Source organism: Leopardus geoffroyi, chromosome E1 (assembly GCF_018350155.1).
Source record: "Leopardus geoffroyi isolate Oge1 chromosome E1, O.geoffroyi_Oge1_pat1.0, whole genome shotgun sequence".
In the NCBI taxonomy this organism is placed as follows: Eukaryota; Metazoa; Chordata; class Mammalia; order Carnivora; family Felidae; genus Leopardus; species Leopardus geoffroyi.
In genome coordinates, this window is record NC_059330.1 from 23,628,567 (window position 1) to 23,649,524 (window position 20,958).

Consider the following 20,958-nt stretch of genomic DNA (forward strand, 5'->3'; position numbering starts at 1 on the left):
TGTAACCCAAACCAAAAGTCTAGAATTGCTTGTGGAACTTGTGTCCAGATAGTTTTTTTGTATCAGATTAGGCTGGCTTATGCTGCAGTAACAACTCCCCCGACCCGGTTTTAGTGATGTAACACAGTAGAGCTGTATTGCTCCTGCTACATGTCCATCTCAAATTGGAGGGGTCTCTGTGGACGGGTCCTTCACTCAGGGACCTAGCTGACAAAGCCTCTACCACGTGGATCATAGCTGATCCCTGTGAGAGGGTCAAGGGAACATGACAAAGAGCACATCGGTTTTAAAGGCTTCCTCCCAGAAGTGCCACATGTGACTCACATGTACAAATTATGGAGCTCTGCACAATTTAAGGGGATCGGAAAGGCCCATCCTACCATTTGTCCAGAAGAATTATAATGAGGATGTTTGTAAAGAACACTAATTACTACCAAATTCTTCTTCTTCAATAATGATTTTCTTGGACACCGTTTTACCAGCTTATTATTGGCTAAAGATTCAGGATTATGTATCCCAGTCTGACTCTGGGACTCAGTGTATGCGGGTCATTTGTAATAGAACTACTTTTAGAAATCTTTTCTAAATGCATGAAACACTTGCTAACTGATGTAGATGATGTTCAATTTAAAATGGCCTGTAGAGGGCGTACCTTCTTAAAGAATTATGGCCGAGAATTGGTGTCACTTTGTTACTGTGTACTATGGCAACCTCCCCCAACCCTCCGCTTCCCCCCCTCCCCCCTGGGTTATGGCAGTGTATTTATAAAGGTTAATTTTTATCATTTCAAAGATTAATTTGACCACAGGATAGTTTATGCAGAGTCTTATGATTTTTACGGGAGATTACAAAATGACCTTTTCATTCGTTTTCCTTATGCCTTTGGTCAAACAGATACCTAAAGGGCTGGTATTGGATTGATTTCAAGATTCAGAGTTTTCCTAGATTCTAGTTATTTCTCAAATAGTCCTTATTCAGTAACATGGTAAATATCTATAACGTAGGTTTATGGAAGTGCTGCTATGTTTTTAACCTCTTAAAAAAGCTTTTTAGATTTTGTCAAAGTGAGTAATTTTTATCATTTAGGGCATTTCAGAGCACTTTTTTTTTAATGTTTATTTTTGAGAAAGAGCGAGAGTGAGAGCGAGCACAAGCAAGCAGGGGAGGGGCAGAGAGAGATGGAGACACAGAATCCGAACAGGCCCAGGCTCTGAGCTGTCAGCACAGAGCCCGACACAGGGATCGAACTCACAAACCGTGAGATCATGACCTGAGCCAAAGTCAGACGCTTAACTGACTGAGCCACCCAGGCGTCCCTCAGAGCACTTTTTATATATCTCTGAAGGTCCCAACAGCAACTGAGGAAGGCAGGTAAGACAATGAAACTGTTAACCATTTAAAGGTGACAGAATGGGACAGCAAACAAATAATAGCACCAGCTGCTTCTAGGGTTGACCAGACTTGGTCATGATTGTACTAGAGAAGAAAAAAGGGGAAAAAGTGTGTGTGTGGGGGAGGGGGGGGTGGATTATCATCTGGATTGGTTAAGACCATGTAGATTCACTTCAAGGTCAGAGTCCTCATGCACATAGTTGAAACATCTGCCTCTTCTTTTCTTTGAGAACTGTCTGTCCTTCCTTCCCTAGGTGTGATCTGAATGCAGCCCAAGTTAGTTTAAGAAAGGTTTGTGGGGGCGCCTGGGTGGCGCAGTCGGTTAAGCGTCCGACTTCAGCCAGGTCACGATCTTGCGGTCCGTGAGTTCGAGCCCCGCGTCAGGCTCTGGGCTGATGGCTCGGAGCCTGGAGTCTGTTTCCGATTCTGTGTCTCCCTCTCTCTCTGCCCCTCCCCCGTTCATGCTCTGTCTCTCTCTGTCCCAAAAATAAATAAACGTTGAAAAAAAAAAAAAAGAAAAAAAGAAAGGTTTGTGGGGGGGTGGGGGCGGGGGGTGGGGCACCAGGGTGGCTCAGTCTTTTGAACATCCAGCTCTTGATTTTAGCTCAGGTCATGATCCCAGGGTCGTGGGTTCGAGCCCCAAGTGGGGCTCCACACTGAGCATGGAGCCTGCTTAAGATTCCCACCCCCTTTCTAAACAAACAAACAAACAAGTAAACAATATCATCTGTTTCTTAAAAAAAAAAAAGAAAAAAAGAAAGGTTTGTGGACCTAATGCATGGTTTATTATTTCAAATTAGAAAGGGACAAACATATAATCTATACACTTTTATAGGGAGAATCCCATTTTTTTCTCCTAGGGAAAAAATAATACAATTTTTCAAATACAAAATAATAACTCCTCAGTGGTTCAGCCTCAACTAATTATAGAAAATGTGGCCATTATTTTGGCAGGAATTTGCCATCATCCTGGGTCACATCAGTATCCTTTAGGACAAACCAGCCAACATGCCGGGCTCCCGGATCCTTGACCCCTGGACTCCGGGACCCTTGTCTCCATGGCACTTCGGCCACCCACTCACGTGATCACATCACACCGCAGTACCTGTGCCCTCTTAATTCAGACCTGTTCTGAACCCAGATTGGTAACCCTCTAACTTGCTTATGCTTGGCTTACACTGCTTTTGTTTCAGGTCCTCAAGATAGGACAGTTGTTTGATCCTTTTACTTCATTCCCACCGACTCCCATCCTCACTTCCTTTCTACCTGCTTAGTCCTTAGCAGTTCTTTGTGTCTGTCCTTGGACGACCCCTGATGCCAGTTTGCTTAGAGCTGAGGGATTTTCTCAGAGCTGAAACTGGGACGGTCTTGAGCAAACTAGGAAGTTGGTCACCCTGGTCAGCATCCCTTCCCAGTGCCAGGTTCAGTGACCTCACATTGGTGCCTTGACATCAGCCATGGTGGGAGTATTTTTATACCATGGAAATCCGCAACTGCTACAGATCAGTGCTTAATTTGTTGTACTGTTGATTGTCTAGACTTATGAAGGTTATCGAGCAGATGTTAATAATGCAGATCAGACATCAAAGTATACTGTGTCTATAGCCATTGTATTGTGAATACATCACAAAGCTGAGGGAATGTTCTCCAGCGTTTGAGAACAGTTACCCAATTCAACATAGTCACTCACGTATTTGACAGAGGGGGGAACATTCTGAAATGTGCTGCCTCATTTCAGTCTTAGCCCTTCACTGAGAAACACCAGCCTGCACTTACAGCATCCACACTCTGGTGAGAGCAAGCACAGGCTGACTGTGGATCCCAGGATTGGGCAGACATTTCCAGAGAAAGCATTGTGAGAATCAAAGGATTATATGGAATTTTCAGTAAAGATAATTGTATATTTATTATTTGTAAATTATGTGCTACTCAGTCTTTATATCAATAAGAATTTATAATAAGCTCATGTACGCACGTGTGTGTGTGTGTGTGTTTGTGTGTGTATTTGTATGTGTGCACGTTTTTCTCTTTGGAAAGTCATTTTTTTTTTTTTTTTTTGGAAAGTGGAAGAAGGGGATGATTTTGCCCCCAAATTGTCCACAGGTCTTGCTAAACATCCTACAGTGCAGAGGACAGGCCCCACAACAAGGAATTATCCAGTTTAGAATGTCAGTGGTGCCAAGTGTGAGAAGCCTCTGCTCTAGGGCATATATAAGCAAAACAAATTGGTTTCGGTATATCTAAAACTTAGTAGACTAAGAATGTAACTCTTCTAGGGGCGCCTGGCTGGCTCTGTTGGTGGAACATGCAATTCTTGAACTCGGGGTTGTGAGTTCCTTGAGCCCCGTGTTGAGTGTAGAGAGATTACTTAAAAAGAAAATCTTGAAAAAATATATACAGCTCTTCTGAAACTTTTTTTTTTCCTTTTTTTGTTTTTGTTTTGTAATTCAAGTGCTTTTCGTAATTGAGGGATAACTTACAGTGAAATGCATAGATCTTAAATATATAGTTGGATCAGTTTTGACAAATGCATTTAGCCATGTAAGCCCACACCCCCAGCAATGTATGGAGTATTTTCATCACCTCCTAAAGTTCCCTCTTGTCCTGATCTGATTCCAGAAATAACCACCATTTTCCGTAGACTTCTGTCATCAGAGAGTTGCCTGTTCTAGAACTTTATATAAAATTAATATATATGTGCTTTTCTGTCTGGCTTCTTCACATGTTTTAAAAATTCATCTAAAAAGAAAAAAATTCATTAAAAAAAAAAAAAGGCACCCCTGGCCAGCTCAGTTGGTAGAGCATGCAACTCTTGATCTTAAGGGGGTGAGTTCGAAAACCCACGTTGGCCTAACCCTAACCCACTTACTTAAGAAGGGGTGGGGGGGAATTCATCTACATTGTTGCATGTATCAATTTGGTTCCTTTTATCAGTGAGTAATATTCCATTGTACTAATATACCATGAGTTTTTAACCCACTTTCTTATTTATAGATAGGTGCTATTTCCAGTTTGGCTTATGTGAATAGAGCTACCACGAGCACTTTTTGTGCAAACTTTTGTTAACATGTTTTCATTTCTCTTGGATAAATACCAAGGAGTGGAATTGCATATAAGCTCATATAGTAGATACGTATTTTAACTTTTAAGAAATGAACAGCTTTCCACAGGTGCCTGGCTGGCTCCATTGGTAGAGCGTGTGACTCTTGATCTCAGGGCTGTGAGTTCGAGCCCCACAGTGGGAGTAGAGATTACTTAAATAAATAAAACTTTTAAAAATTAAAAAAAAAAAATTGATAGCTTTCCAAAGTTGGGGCCTGCCCTCTTACCCCATATTCCACAGATTTGTTGTAAGGAAGAAATTAGATAAGTCACCTGAAGAGCTTAGCGTGGTGCCTGGCAAGTAAGGGCTTCACTGATAATAGCTGTATGTGTATGTACTCTCTAGCTGATAATGCCTTATTCTTCCATCCTTGAGCAGTAGGCCCATGTATCTGTCTTCCTGCTTCTCTGATGTCGGAACTTGGCTGCCCTCACACAACTCCAACTCCGCTTAGACCAAACCGAACTCCTCCCAGCCCTCAGCCCCAAATGTGGGTCTCCTTTCGCATGCCTACTATGCCGAGCCCTCCCAGCTGCCTAAGCCTCACCCCTCCTTGCACATCCCACACATGACCCAGGCTTCTTCAGGTGGCCGGCCCCCACCATTACTTCCCTAGTTCTAACTTTCCTTGCTGTCTCCCGGACCCCTTACAGTGGCGTTGTAACTGAGGTGCATGCCTTGAGGATTGCCATCCACAGTTCATTGCCCACACCTCACCCAGAGGGATCTGTCCGTAACACAATCCTGATCCTGTCCCGGTCCAGTCAGAACCCTTAATGGCTTCCCAAGATACAGTCTCTTCTAGTCCTTCCAAGACCTTCATGCTGGGGTTCCATCTCCTCCCTCCTTTCATAAGCACGGCTCCCACACGCTTATGAGTGTTCTTCCCACACTTTATCTTCTGCTTAGAGGCCTTGCCCTTGCCTGTGTTGCTTGTTCTACACAGAATAAATACCGTCCCCTCCCTTACCTCGCCCTTCCCTGTCCCCTCACCTAGCATCTACCTGTCAAGACTCAGGATGTTTGTAAGTGCCAGGAAGCTTTCTCTGTCATCCAGCTCTTTTCCCCTCGGGTTGGAGTAAGTGCCGCCCAGCCCATGTGCTCTGGGGTAGTCCTTGTGGCTCTGTGCTGCCTGCTACCCTCCTGTCCCCACCCTCGACTGTGAGTTCTCAGAGGACGGGTACCTACGGGTTTTGCTCATGCTAGTGTCCCGAGCACCTAGAACACAGCAACTCTCAGTAAATGTTTGGGAAATTGAACAATTGTATCGATGGTATTAGAAGTTACTTCACTTGCTGCTGGACCTACTGGGGATGAGTGATCAGGGAGTGAAGCTGGCAGCATTTGGAATTGCCGAGTCCTTACTTGTTTGTCTTGTTCTCCTAGCCCGATGAGAATTCACTGGATTTTTCCTCTTGCATGCTACGGCCTGGGATTAAAAATGCTCAGGAACTTGCCTGTGGGGTGTGCCTTTTAAATGTGGACTCCAGAAGCCGGGTGAGTGACACACCTTCCCCCTGCAGATGGCACAGCGCTTCCCTGACATGACCCCTGGGGATGACCCCATCCAGCCCACTTCACTGCAAGGTCTACGACCACAGGTGGGGATTTTTATAAAGCCCTGAAGTCTGACACGGAAGTACATGTACTCTTACAAAAGGGCAGTAGGGGAAGCCATTGAGTGAATGGAGGTAGTTCTCCCTCTCTAACAGAATGCTGTCTGCACTGTGCCCGCGCCCTGTGCACAGTGGGGTGGTAGAGAGAGGTGAAGCCTGTAAGGCTTTGTTTGGGGGCAGGAGGCCCTGTCCTGGGAATTTTGTTGACCTTATGGTTTCAACGTTATTTCAGAAAGAAGAGAAGCCTGCAGAAGAACATCCCAAAAAAGTATGAACCAGTTATACACGATCTTAGCATCTCCATCTTAATTTTGAGTGTGGAAAGCCAATCAGATGATTCCACTGCCATCCTGAACTGTTGTGACCATGAATCCTTCCTTTACTGTCTGTTCCCATAGTCTGTTTGATTTGACCAGCTAGTGTGTCTGCGTGGGTCCACTTGTCTTGTTTGCATGTTCGTAGCTCTTGTAATTGGCTTCTGGTGTTACAAGTCATTTTTCCCTCTGTGATGAACAAGGTAACAGAATGAGCAACTTCTGGAAGACTGGAAGTTGTGACATGGAGCGAGATCAGAGAGCGTCACAATTTGGCAGTGATCAAAAACAAATTGGGGTTTAGAGCTCTGTGTTACTTGTTTACTTGTAGTGCTTTAGGACACCCTCCAGGGAACTGAGGTGAGGACTGGCTGGCTGTGACTTACCTGTAAGCATTAGTCATCTGGAAGTAATTCTGACCTGTTCAATGTCTTTATTTTTACAAATCCTATACCTATTTGGACTTTTTAATTACGTTGATTCCGTTATCAGGTCCCAGTGGCATTCGGCCCTGAGAGCTTTTAATCTTTTGTTTTTGCCATGAGAGGACTGTAATCAGCCCCAGAAATGGAAGGGACTGTACGTATCATTCAATGCCAGCCTGAGGGCAGGGCTCCCTTCGGCACAACGAGGGATAAAAATCCTCCACAGCTATTTTAGTTCCCCGTAACATGAACACCCCCACACACAACCCCCCGTAGCCTCGGTCTGCCTTTGCTATGAACCATTTGGCCTTCTTTTGCTGGAACTGGGTTTAATGGTAAAGATTTTTTTATGCCTTTAATTAGCAGCAAAAAATTTTCTCACTTGAAGCCCTGCAGCCACCTGCTCAGCTTTTGTGTGTGTGCCAGTGCGGCCTCAGCCTCTGTGACCTGGCGAGGGATGCGTGCAGGGTGCCGACCAGCTCTTAGGTGCAGAAGCAGCCTGACTCGCCCCACATATCTGTTTATTTTTGGCAGGCATTCAACTCCGAAACGGACAGCTTCAAGCTGGCATATGGAGGACACCAGTATCACGCCAGCTGTGCCAACTTCTGGATCAACTGTGTTGAACCAAAACCTCCCGGCCTCATCCTGCCTGATTTGCTCTGAAAAGTACCTCTTTGAAGTACCTACTGGGTCTGTTTTCCCATCATACCCCAGGAGGAGACAGGGACCAATGAACAGAATGCAGGACGGCGCAGTTCGCTTCCACGAAGCTATAGGAGGAGTTCCCTGCACGGTCAGGGGCGAGAAAGAAGCTGCGAGTTCCCAGTCGTTCCTGCAGACATTTGTCCCCTAGGTCCCACCGCAAGTCTTAGCGATTTGAGGTAAAATTGCCCTGCCCAAACTGCATGTGGCACCAGAAGTTTGCTAACTTCTCTCTAGTTCTGCTAAGATGTTTTAAAATATGGCACGGTTTTCTTTAAGGAATCATTTGCTGCTGCCGTATATTGAAACTGTGAAGAATTGACATTTTGACGTTTGAAGAAAAATAAATTGTAATAGGATTGGAATTGGCAAGAACGTTTTGAGCCAGTGCTCGCTTCTATCTAGAACCCTGCTGTCCTGTGAAGTAGAATGCATTTACCCACATGTAGCTTGTTGATATCTGAAATGAATAAAAAGGGGACATTGTGACTAAACTGATGTTCTTTTTATCGAAAAACTTCCGCTCATCTCCATCAGACGATGGAAGTGGGTGAGGGCAGATTTACCGACTTTGCGGTCACAGCTGAACCAGTTCTTCTTTTGTTCATTTCTCAAACTATCAGCGTTCAAGAAGGCATTTTCTCAAAACACGCCTGGGCACTTTGCAATGGATTGAATGTTCATTTTGACAGAGGCCCAGATCTTTGTGTATCAGGATGAATAAACACCCTTCCTCTTTCGGAGCCTTCACTGAAAACTTTCTTTTACCTCAAAGACTGTGAACGTGGTATTTTTTGCAGACAAGTTTTGGAAGGGCAGCTGGGTGAAACCTCTTGGCAGTGGCCTTTGTCCAAATGTCCAGAAATGACTGACTGCATAGGGACCAGTACTGCCTGACTTCGCAGTATTATGTGAGAGACCTGAAAATTCATTCACAGTTGGAAGGTGGAGTTCCTGGCCTACTGAGGCAAACAGATGTATGTATATTTATGGTTGAGGTACATGACTTAGAAACAGTGGAAGCAAAGTGTTCAAAAACTGCATGGAATTCTGGAAGGAAAAGGCTCATGCTTGCTATCTGGTGTAGGGAATTTGCCGCTTAGAATTGAATGCATAAAATCAGAAAGAAAGAAAAAAAAAAGCGAAGTGGCTAAGGACTGTGAAGCTGTGAAGCCCTGGGAAGAACAGGCCAACCTAGGACATACACGTCTCTGACTTGTAAATTCTGTGCTTTACAAAGAGATTTTGACTCCTGTGTTTCACAAGTTGTGTGACTTAGGCTCTCTGACCTCGAGTCAGTTTTTATTTGTGAACTGAACAAGGTCGTTTTGGGTATAAAATTGCCGTTTTACATAATTAAGTAGGTGGTTTTCCCTTCCTGGCACTAAACTTGAGGGGATCCTGTTCTATTCCCTCTTAGTGGTGTCTTCTCCAAGGAAGGTATAGGACGTTTTTGTTAAACAGCTGTTGATGAGGCTTCTGCTTTACCTTGCTGGGCCCCAGAATGCACAGGGAAGTGTTGACGAGATAAATCTGCTTCTCATTTTCTCCAGATTCCCTTCCAGCTGGGTGATTGACACAGCCTGAATTATTACCCTCAGGGCCTTTGTCCTCCACAGGGCTACCTGACTTAGTACCCACAGCATCAGGCTGGGTCCTCAGGCTTCCCTGAGGCCTCTGTCTCCACTTCAGCCTGAGCAGCACCTAGTTTCATCACGGCGCCAGGACTGAAGCGGGCCCCTGACCCATCTGGTACATTCCATGGTAGAGCAGGATGACCGAATCTGCCTTTGTTTGCAGTTAAGAATGTCTCCCAGTTTGACAGGATTCACAGCGCTGAGACAGTTTCTGGAAATGCCATATGGGCTATTATTCTGTCGCAATGGCCTGTGTCAATGACATTTTTAACGTGTGCTCACCTGCTAACCAGAATGGTTCCATTCCTAGAGAGGTTGCAGAGCGCAAGGATAATCACTGCCGGCCTCACCAGGTACGGCAGGTCTGGTCACTCCATGGGAGGCGCTAGAGGCATATACAGCAGACGCCAAAAGGCTTTGCTATGAAAAATACTGTTTAGTAGTGGAAATGTTCACTCACATACCACCAGTAAGGATTTCCAGAGTGTGGAACCATACCCTTGCACTTTCTTTACGTGTGCAAGTTTATTCAGACGACTCAACACTGCGCTCGTCTACATCTTGGCTCTGACGCGCCAGAGTCCAGTGTCCTTGGAAACAGTAACCAAGGTTACTTCTTTCCGTACTGCGTGAGGTGCCGGCAGCTCCCGCCCCGCTGCCTGAGTGGCGGTGAATAAGCGCTTTTCTCTTTTGGTATTGTGTTTTGCTTTTAGACGTTTTATGGCTTAGTGTGTAACTTTTGTCTGGACGTGCTCAATGTAGAGGCGGCACAGGGTATGTTATTATCCGTGCCTTATTTGTCCTGTGACTACTAGTTAACACTCTAAATAGGTTGCATATTCTAAATTACTTGAATATTTTGTATGCATGTACCTATGTCTTGTTTAAAGATGCCTTCTACTTGCCTTTTGATAACTTGTGTGATCCTAAGCTTTGGTAAGATTATAGGGCCTCTACATTATAGAAACTTGAAATGCTTGCCCTGCACTGGGGATCACCACAAATTCCCCTAACAAACACCTTCTAGGTCACACGCCTTCCTTTTGTGACCAGCTAATAAACTCTGACATTTAGATTAGAAGGGTGTTAGGCTTAAGTACTAAGAATGCTTAGTTACATCCCAGTAGTGGTGTTGGCCGGGATTTCTGCCGGAAATTTTCCTACCAAGAACATCTGTCACCCAGTGTTCTCTTACTGTAGTACAGTGGTTATTTTTGGACTCTTATCCAAAGACTACAGGACTTACAGTTTGCCTTCATACTAGAGAAGCCATAGCCTCCACAGCCACGAATTGCTTTTTCTTTTGACTGCTTTTCGATCATGTGCTAATTGATGCAGCATTCATTTATGGGTTCCTCTGATTTCCCAAACTATTAACCTCATTTTAATTTTCCTAGACTGTAGTACATGTTTATAAAAGTGAATGACTGGGAAGAAACAAGGTAGAATTTGGATGAAACCACTGCCACGGACCAGATAAAAATCTAGAAAATATAACTTATATAAATATGTAACCACCGGCGTTATATTTATGGCTTCTTGTCAAGACGGGCCAAAAGCCTAGAAAATTATTCCACAGAGAAGCAAGCTACAACCTACGTGGCAAATGAAGAAAGATAAAGCAGCACTGTGACTGAGCAGGGGCAATCTGATGGTTCCCAATAGTTTGTGAGGAGTGTGGAATAGGGAAGAACTAATTAAACTTCTCCCAAGTCCCTGATGAGTTATGCTGTCATATTTATTAGGAGCAGTGAACTGGATGACATGGTTCCAAGTTTCAACAAAAGAAGTCATTGTTGTTTGATGGTCACTTCTATGGAGGTTTGGTTTAGGACATTTTGTGTGGAGCAAAGGCATAGCTTTTGTTAAAAAACAATTTCTTTGATGGAGGACTCACTGCTTTGGTGCACTCCAGTTGCCAAAGACATCCGAAAACTGTATCTTTTATCAGAGTGGACACTCTGTGCTGTTTTCCACAGCTTTAGCACTGTGACTGATATTAACGTCTGCCCATTTGCAAGGATGTGAAACGTTGACACAGTTCAGCCGTGAGGTCTATTTTAAGTGGCACAGTTGTCACCGGAGCCGGATTTTAATGCAGTTACTGGAGAGCATCTTTCTTCCAGCATCAACACACACATACACACACCCTGGAGTTCTTAGTAAAAAATCTAATAGGTTATGCAGATATATTTATTAAAAATAATGCTAATGTAGTCCTGGGGCACAATGATTCCAAGAGGGTGTTTGCAGATTTCATTATAATTACTTAACAACTAGATAACAAAGGTGTTTTTTTTTGTTTGTTTTTGTTTTTTAACTTACAGAGTCACTAAATAGGAAAGGAAAGAGTAGGGCTAATCCAGTAGAGACTGAAGCTGGTATCAATCTTCCCTAAGCATTTGTGTGGTCAGCAGCCTTGGGCAAAGCTTGTCTCTAAAGGGTTAATCAGGACCCAAAGTGATTTTTGCACTGAGCTCCTCTGGCACCTGCCATGATGCCTAAAGGCATGGGATTCAGAATATAGCAGAACCAAACAGTTTATTAAACTGTTCAAATTGTTAAAAATGATTAAAAGCCAGTTAAAGATTTTCATAAACACTATTCCAAAATGTTAGTTTTAAAAATGTTACTAGCAATGTATGCATTCCCCTTATGTTCCTCCCCCCCACCCCCCATCTTTTAAAATAAACCTGAACACCCAGTGTAAAAAACACTTCAGGGAGAGCCAGGAGTCAACCATTTGAAAAGAAAGGTGAAGAGGGGAACAGACGGTGTGTAGCAGATGCTGGTACTGCTCAAGGGGCTGCTGATGCAGGCTTTGGTGGCATTATATCCCCCAGTAAGGCATCAGGTGTCGGGACTCTTTCTCATAAACGTCTGGAACTATGCCATAAGGTGTCTGTACCATTTTAACTGTCGACTTCCCAAAGAGCTGGCGCTCGTAGTCTATCAGCTGCCTCCAGAAACCTACGTTGGGCCTGATGACAGGCCTACGGGCTTTCACCCAGTTGTACGCCTCCAGCAGGCACACACTGTGGAATTTCATCAGGTAAGCGATGCAGAGAGTGGCCGAGCGGCTCACCCCCGCGGCACAGTGCACCAACGTGGCCCCATGCTTCCTGCTCACACTGTGGATCTTGTCGGCCACAGTGTCAAAGTACAGTCCAATGGGGGCATGGGGCATGTCAGCCAGAGGCACTTTAACATATTCAAATTGGGGCCAGTTGAAATTGGGGATCTCAATGGTAGCATTAACGATGCAGGTGATGCCACGAGCTTGGAGGAGGTGCCGGTTGGAGGCCACACTGCCTCTGCCCAGGAAGAGAGAGGAGGTAATTTGAGCGATGCCTCCTATGTCTCCCTCAGAAATCATCCGAGGGGCCATGAGAGTCCGTGGGAGCGTGCTGTGACCTCTGGAGCCCATGAAGATGCCAGCAATCACACTTGCATCGTTGGCAGCAAGACCAGAGGGTTTTGTGTTCCTCCACCAAGGAATCCAAAATCAGTGTCCTTCCTGCAAAACACAGGTATCTGTCAGTACTTTAAATGCTATCGATTCTTGATTCATCACGGCCTTCTATAGTTTTGTGGAATGGGAAGGTGAAAGGATTAGAAGTCATTTTCTATAATAGACTCCATTCTTTCAAGGATGTAGACAAATCATTTCCTATTGATTAACAGGAAAAGTAGCCTAAAATCAAGGTTAAAACTCAGCTCTCTGGTGATTCTATTAAAAAAAAAAAAAAAGAGGCACTAAATGGAAATAGTCATTCTATTTTAGAAATAGTCTAAACTCAGAAACATGCCCAACTGGTTCCTGAACAGCAATCCTGCAGGGCCTTGCTCGAACTGAAGGGAGTGGTGTTCCTTGGTAATTAGGAAGAAACGAGAAATTCTGATCACTCCTGCAGCCATGTTCTTTCATACACATGATTGCTATTATCTTCCTAAACCTAGTTCTAGACACAGCAATCTTATAAAGGTATAAAAATGATCACATTAGGTAATATATTAAAGGAACTGCCTTTATGAACTAAAAAGATACTGAATTCAGAATGAGTTCCAGAAAAGCCAGGACATTTGGTCACCTTAGCCCTTCGTTATTTAAAAAACAAAATAGCTAAATAGTAACTTGTGCTGTAGTGTCTCCATGGGAATAACCCAAGGCACTCTGAAGGCCATGATCTCAAAAATACAATAGTCTCGGGCCACCTGGGTGTCTCAGTCAGCTAAGCGCCCGACTTCAGCAGGGGTCACAATCTCACAGTCCGAGAGTTTGGGCCCCACATCAGGGTCACTGCTATCAAAGCAGAGTCTGCTTTGGATCCTCTGTCCCCATCTCTCTGCCCCTCCCTAGCTTGCGTGCTCTTAGTCAGCAGAGCATGCAACTCTTGATCTCAGGGTTGTGAGTTCGACCCCCCAAGTTGGGTATAGAGATTACTTAGATGAGTTACATAATTAAAAAAAAATACATTAGTCTAAGTTCATGAGCAATTTCGGCTGACCTGATCCTGGGTGTGGTTAAATGAGAACGTCACCTTCCTCAGACAATTCTCAGCAGCAAGATGAATCCCACTGGCTTCAGATGCGTGTTGAAATTAAAATGTAGTTTAATATTTGAAAATCTACATTTTTATTAGTAGAGTATTTGATATAAAAGACTTTAATATTATATAATGCCCATAGAGTAAACCAGTAACAAAAGAAATGGAAAATATTGGTTTCCTGAGATTTCAGACACATCACTTTCTCACACTGCTTTATAGTCTGGGCCCACTGGGAAGTGTGTTCATCCCCACCCAGGGTAGGGTAGGGGCACCTAAAGTGATTTCAGGTGAATAAGAACACTTTCCGTTCCACGGACAGAAGTGGTGCTGGAGCCACTCACTTGTGAGGAATCTGGTTACTCTGCAGTCCTGGGTCAGGATCTGGAAAGTCCTAATTCAGAGTGTTGATCACAGTGGATACAAATCAGATCTGCAGAAAGACAAAGAGGCAACAATGTAGCCAATCAGGAAGTTCAAAAGAATTCCTCCTGGGTTTTTACTACTAAATTGGGTTTGACTGGAATAAATCTAGGGAGTGGAAAGCACGCTAAATATATCTAGATGTGCATTTAAAGGATATGCCAGTTTGGAAATATCAATCTAAGTCTCAGCTTTTTGTGAATGACATGTAACCCACGGTGTGACAAACAATAAGTGCAGTTTGGGCCATAACAAGTTTTTTGAAAGGAAATGTAAGGCACTGCTCAATGGGCCCAGAAGAGAGGCAGAACAAGCTAGAGTCTCTTCCACGTGCCCTCAGCTAAGCCAGGCGCAGGGGGCCAGCTTCACAAATGCTACCTGCAGGAGGTGCTGGTGCTGCGGAGAGCATCGGAAATCTCATTCTCTCTTCCAAATTGGACATCTTAGTTTTTTGTTTATGTAACAGTATGATGACCACCAACAAGCATTGTTAAAAATGGGTTCCTCCCCTACCTGTCCCTCTGCTTTTCCCAGGTAACCATCACATTTAACTTTTTCCACAACTCTGTTGAGGTATGACATACAAGTTGATACACAACTTGACCAAGTGTACAATTTGAGGAGTTTTCAATTTTTGAATTTTTATATTTGGAGAGAGGAAGAGAGAATGTGTGCAGGGGAGGGAGAGAAGGAGGGAGAGCATCCCAAGCAGGATCCACACTCAGCATGGATCTTGATCCCTTGACTCTGAGATCATGACCTGAGCTGAAATCAGGAGTCAGATGCTTAACCGACCGAGCCACTCAGGCGCCAATGAGTTTTGAATTCTGTGTATATTCGACACACCATGACCTCAACATAATTTGATCCATCACCACCTCCAAATTTCCTCACACTCCTTTATAATTCATTCCTCCCTCACCCTCTAGCCCCATTCCCAAGCAACCACTGATGTTTTCTGTCATTATTTTTACATTTCCTAGATGTTTATAAAACAGAATGATAATATAGGTTTTTTTGTTTGTTTAGCCTGGCTTTCTCACTCGGCATAGTTTGACATTCCTCTATGTTGTTGCATGTATCAACAGTTCATTCCTTTTTACTGCTGAGTAGTATTCCATGGTATAGATGGTTTATTCACTTACTGATGGAAACTGGGTTGTTTGTAGCTTGAGGCTATTACAAGCAAAGCTGATGTATACAATGGTGTAAAACATTCATATATAGGTATCTGTGGAGGTATGCCTTCCTTTCTCTTGGTTAAATACCTAGGACTAGAAGGACTGGATCATCTGACATGTTCCTATTTAACATTTTTGAAAAGCTTTAAAAATAGTTATAGCATGCGGCTTGAGGGGCAGGCTTCTAATTAAACACACATGGATGTAATAAGCATCCACTGTCATCCTCTCCCTCCTCTCCCAGCGAGGAACTTGGGATTAACTGTTAAGTGCCCAGACATGTGTCTGGTGTCCTGGTTTTGGTGGCTGCCACCAGGGGACCCACTGCCTGCCAGCTCTGGTGGTCAGCAGGGCTTGCGCCTCTGCACCCCATGAGATTGTTGGAACTGAAGAGACTTCAGCTGGCTACCACCCCCAGGGCACTGCACAGACAGCCAACTGAAACATACCCTGTGCCTTTCTGTGAAAAAGGCTATTGCTTGTTCTGGAGCTTGAGCCTCGGGTGGAGGCCAGGGGATACCGTCTCTGTGCTTTCCCTCTGCCCCACTCTAGGTCTCCAGTATCTCCTGGAAAGGAACTTGTATACCTGTCTGGTGCCCTGATTTTTGTGACTGCTGCCCAGGGGGGCACCTCTAGACCACCTGGCTTGGCTGGCCAGTGGGACAGACAACTTTTGCAGTCCCACAGGATTATTATGTATATCTGCGTATGTTAAAAGCTGCTGACTGAGATCCTCCCCTTTAGAACATGACCTGTCACATGGCCAACTACTAGGAGCCACTAAAAATAAATAGGCTGCTTGGACAATCACAAAGGTTTGAGAGAAAACCAAAACTAAGGCAGTATTGAACAATCAGGTTTATCTCCTGCACGAGGCCACTCCTTCAAGACTGGGAGAGGTGGCTATCTAATGCATAGAAATCAACACAGAGTTGAGGAAAATAAAGAAACAGGAATATGTTCCAAATGAAAGAACAAGATAAAATCTCAGGAAACGAGATTGAAGTGATTTACCTAATAAAGACTTCAAAATAAGAGTCATAAAGATGCTCACTAAACTTGAGAGAAGAGTGAACACAGAGCTTCAACAGATAGATGACATAAGAAAGTACCAAATAGAAATCATAGCACTGAAGAACACACTAACTGAACTGAAAAATATACTAGAAATATATTAGAGGGTTTCAACAGGAGACCCGTATGACACAATCAGAGCAGCAAAAGAATGAGAAAAGTGAAGACAGCTTAAGATACTTATGGGACAACATCAAGTGGACCAACATTCACATTATAGAGAAAGTAACACAAAATGTATTTGGAGAAATGATGGCTGAAAGCTTCCCTAACCTGGCTGGAGAAGGAAACAGATATCCAGACTGAGGAAGCTCAGAGAATTCCAAAGAAGAACCTAAAGGGACTCACACTAAGATACATTATAATCAAGCTGTTGAATGTTAAAAGACAAGGAGAGAATAAAAGCAGTAAAACAACTTGCTACATAAAAGGGAACACACACCCCCCCCCCCCCCCCAGCCCAAGAGTATCAGATTTTTTAGCAGAAACTTTGCAGGCCAGAGGGGTGTGGCACAACATATTCAGGGCAGTAAAAAAAAAACTTCCAAGAATACCCAGCAAAGCTGTCATTCAGAAGTAAAGGAGAGAGAGTTTTCCAGACAAGCAAAAGCAAAGGAAGGAATTCATCACCACTAAACTAGCCTTGCAAGAAATATTAAAGGACTTCTTTAAGCCAAAAAGAAAGTAATGGGAAAACATGTAAAAGTATAAATCTCACTGGCGAAGGTAAATATAGTAAAATTTAGAATAACAATGTAAAGGTGGTAGATTAATCACTTACAAAGCTAGTATGAAGGTTAAAAAAACAAAAGTAATAAAATTGTAAATACAATAATTACTTAAGGGATATACAAGATAAAAAGATGTAAAATGTTGGGGCACCTGGGTGGCTCAGTCGGTTAAGCGGCTGACTTCGGCTCAGGTCATGATCTCACGGTCCATGAGTTCAAGCCCCGCATCAGGCTCTGTGCTGACAGCTCGGAGCCTGGAGCCTGTTTCAGATTCTGTGTCTCCCTCTCTCTCTGACCCTCCCCTGTTCATGCTCTGTCTCTCTCTGTCTCAAAAATAAATAAACATTAAAAAAAAAAAAAAAAGATGTAAAATGTGACATCAAAAATATAGAATGGAAAAAATGTATATATAAAGTGGGGGGGGGGGGAGGGAGTAAAACCATAGAGCTTTAGCATGTATTCAAACTTAAGTTGTTATCAGCTTAAGACAGACTCTTGTAAGTTGTTTTAAGTAAGCCACATGGTAGCCACAAAAGGTAAAGGAATCTAAGCATACCACAAAATCATCAAATCACAAAGACAAAAGTAACAGAATTTACAAACAGCCAGGAAACAATTAACAATAATGGCAATAAGTATGTACCTGTCAGTAATTAGATATAAATGAACTAAATTCTTCAATCAAAAGATAAAATGGCTGAATGAAAAAAGACTCATGTTGCCTACAAAAGACTGACTTCAGATGTAAGGACACAAGCATACTGAAAGTGAAGGGACAGAAAAAGACATTACATGTAAATGGAAACCAAAAGGAGGCTGGGATAACCATATTTACATCAGACAAAAAACACTTTAAAACAAAGACTGTAATAAGAGACAAGAAGGGCATGACATAATGATACAGGGGTGCCTGGTGGACTGTCGGTGGAGTATGCTTGAACTCAGGGTTTTGAGTTCAAGCCCCATGTTGGGCTTAGAGATTACTTTTTAAAAACATGAAAAGTAGTTATGTACCTAACATAGGGACACCTAAGGATATAAAACAATATTAATAAACCCAAAGGAAGAAATAGACAGCAATATAATAGTAGTAGGGGACTTTAACACCCCACTTTCAATAGTGGATAGATCATCCAGTTCAAAAATCAATAAGGAAACATTGGCCTTAAACAACACCTTAGACCAGATGGACTTAAACCCAAAAGCAAGAGAAAACATATTATCAAGAGCACATGGAACATTCTCCAGGATGGATTATACATTAGGCCATAAAACAGGTCTTAATAAAAGAAGACTGAAGTGGTATCTAGCATCTTTTCTGACCACAATGGTATGACACTAGAAATCAATTACAGGAAGAACACTATAAAATTAACAAATATGTGGAGATTAAACAACATGCTACTGAACTAATGGGTCATAAAAAATAAAAAACTACCTTGAGACAAATGAAAATGGAAATCTAGCATACCAAAACTTATGGAATACAGCAAAAGCAGTTCTGAGAAGGAAGTTCATAATGACAAATACCTACATCAAGAATCAAGAGAGCTCTCAAAAAAAATCTAACTTTACACCTCGAGGAACTAGATTTTAAAAAAGCCCAAAATTAGTAGAAGGAGGGAAATAACAAAGGTCAAAGCGAAAATAAATGAGACTAAAAAAATAGAGACTAAAAAGACAATAGAAAAGATCAATGAAACTGAAAGCTCGTTCTTTTTTTTTTTTTTTTTTTTTTTAACGTTTATTTATTTTTGGGACAGAGAGAGACAGAGCATGAACGGGGGAGGGGCAGAGAGAGAGGGAGACACAGAATCGGAAACAGGCTCCAGGCTCTGAGCCATCAGCCCAGAGCCCGACGCGGGGCTCGAACTCACGGACCGCGAGATCGCGACCTGGCTGAAGTCGGACGCTTAACCGACTGCGCCACCCAGGCGCCCCTGAAAGCTCGTTCTTTAAAAGGATAATAAAATTGCAAGCCTTCAACTAGGCTAAGAAAAAAAGAGGACTCAAATTAATAAAATCAGAAATGCAAGAAGTTATGACTGATACCACAGAAATACCAAAGATCATAAGAGACTATTATAAATAATTATATCCCAACAAACTGGACAACTTAAATGGACAAATTCCTAGAAACATACAACCTGCCAAGAATGAATCATGAAGAAGTAGAAAATACGAATGGACCAGTAACTAGGAAGGAGATTGAATCAGTAATCAAAAACTTTCCAACAAACAAAAGTCCAGGACCACAGAGCTTCACTGGTGAATTCTACCAAACATTTAAGAATTAATACCACTCTTCTCAAACTCTTCCAAAACATACAAAAGGAAGGAACACTTCCAAACTCATGTTACAAGGTCAGGATTATGTTGATACTAAAACCAGACAAGGACATCACAAGAAAATTACAGGCCAATATCCCTAATGAACATAATACAAAAATCCTCAACAAAGTATCAGCAAACTAAATTCAATACATTAAAAGAACAATGCATCACAATCAAGTGGGATTCGTTCCCCAGGGATGCATGGATGGTTCAACATCTGTAAAACAATGTGATATATCACAATGAGATATCATTAGATGTCTCATAGTTATAGTTAGAATAACTATTATCAAAAAGACGAGAAATAACAGGTGTTGGCAAGAATGTGGAGAAAAAGGAACCTGTGTACACTGTTGGTGAGAATGGAAACTGGTGCAGCCACCATGGAAAACAGTATGGAGGCACCTCAAGAAATTAAAAATAGAACTCCCAGGGGCAGCTGGCTGGTTCAGTCGGTAGAGCATGTGACTCTTTCTTTTTTTAAAAAATTTTTGTATGTTTATTAATTTTTGAGAGACAGAGCACAAGCAGGGGAGGGGCAGAGAGAGAGGAAAACACAGAATCCGAAGCAGGCTCTAGGCTCTGAGCTGTCAGCACAAAGCCCAACGCAGGGCTCGAACCCACAAGCCGTGAGATTGTGACCTGAGCCAAAGTCAGACGCTCAACCAACTGAGGCAACCAGGCGCCCCAGAGCATGTGACTCTTGATCTTGGGGTCATGAGTTTGAGCCCCTCATTGGGGGTAGAGGTTACTTTAAAAAAAAAAAAAAAAAAAAAAGTACCATATGATCCAGCAGTCCACTTCCAGGTATTTATCTTAAGAAAATGAAAACACTCACTTGAAAAAACATACGCACCCCCATGTTCATTGCCAAGACACAGAAACAACCTGAAGATCCACTGACAGATTGAAGAGACAAAGAAAATGTGGTATAAATACACAGTGGAATATTATTCAGCCATAAGGAAAATCTTACATTTGAGATAACATGAACACATCTTGAGGGAGATTTGCTAAGTGAAATAAGTCAGAAAAAGACAAATACTGTATCAGTTGTATGTGGAATCAAAAAAGAAAACAAGGGGCGCCTGGGTGGCGCAGTCGGTTGAGCGTCCGACTTCAGCCAGGTCACGATCTCGCGGTCCGTGAGTTCGAGCCCCACGTCGGGCTCTGGGCTGATGGCTCAGAGCCTGGAGCCTGTTTCCGATTCTGTGTCTCCCTCTCTCTCTGCCCCTCCCCCGTTCATACTCTGTCTCTCTCTGTCCCAAAAATAAATAAACGTTGAAAAAAAAAAATTAAAAAAAAAAAAAAAAAAAAGAAAACAAAAACTGGAGCTCACAGATACAGAAAGCAGACTGATCATTGCCAGAAGTGGGGGGAAGGGGCACTAGATGGGTGAAGGGCATTTAAAGATACACTTCCAGGTATAAATAAATCATGGGGATGTAATGTACAAATTAATAATACTGTATAGCA

At 42.9% G+C, this 20,958-nt stretch overlaps 2 protein-coding genes across 32 annotated transcripts in view; one reads left to right on the top strand and one right to left on the bottom strand.

Moving 5' to 3' along the window:
- SYNRG (synergin gamma) overlaps positions 1-10,270 on the top strand; it is an 87,875-nt gene extending 77,605 nt beyond the window's left edge. For 17 of the 31 annotated variants that reach the window (XM_045490575.1, XM_045490561.1, XM_045490568.1 and 14 more), the window contains 3 exons: positions 5,882-5,992; positions 6,344-6,379; positions 7,385-10,270. In XM_045490575.1, the coding sequence (XP_045346531.1) occupies positions 5,882-5,992; positions 6,344-6,379; positions 7,385-7,516 (279 nt within the window). In that variant the 3' untranslated portion in view covers positions 7,517-10,270. The remainder of the gene's footprint in view (positions 1-5,881; positions 5,993-6,343; positions 6,380-7,384) is intronic. The other 14 variants (XM_045490566.1, XM_045490567.1, XM_045490563.1 and 11 more) reach the window with 1 other exon arrangement.
- Positions 10,271-11,371: 1,101 nt separating this feature from the next.
- DUSP14 (dual specificity phosphatase 14) lies at positions 11,372-12,619 on the bottom strand. The gene has a single exon (XM_045490595.1). The coding sequence runs from the start codon at positions 12,617-12,619 to the stop codon at positions 12,023-12,025; it is 597 nt and encodes a 198-aa protein (XP_045346551.1). The 3' UTR covers positions 11,372-12,022.
- Positions 12,620-20,958: the final 8,339 nt, after the last annotated feature.

Excerpts from the sequence above, each read along its gene's own strand:
- DUSP14 (XM_045490595.1), bottom strand. The coding sequence starts at position 12,619 with ATGGGCTCCAGAGGTCACAGCACGCTCCCACGGACTCTCATGGCCCCT.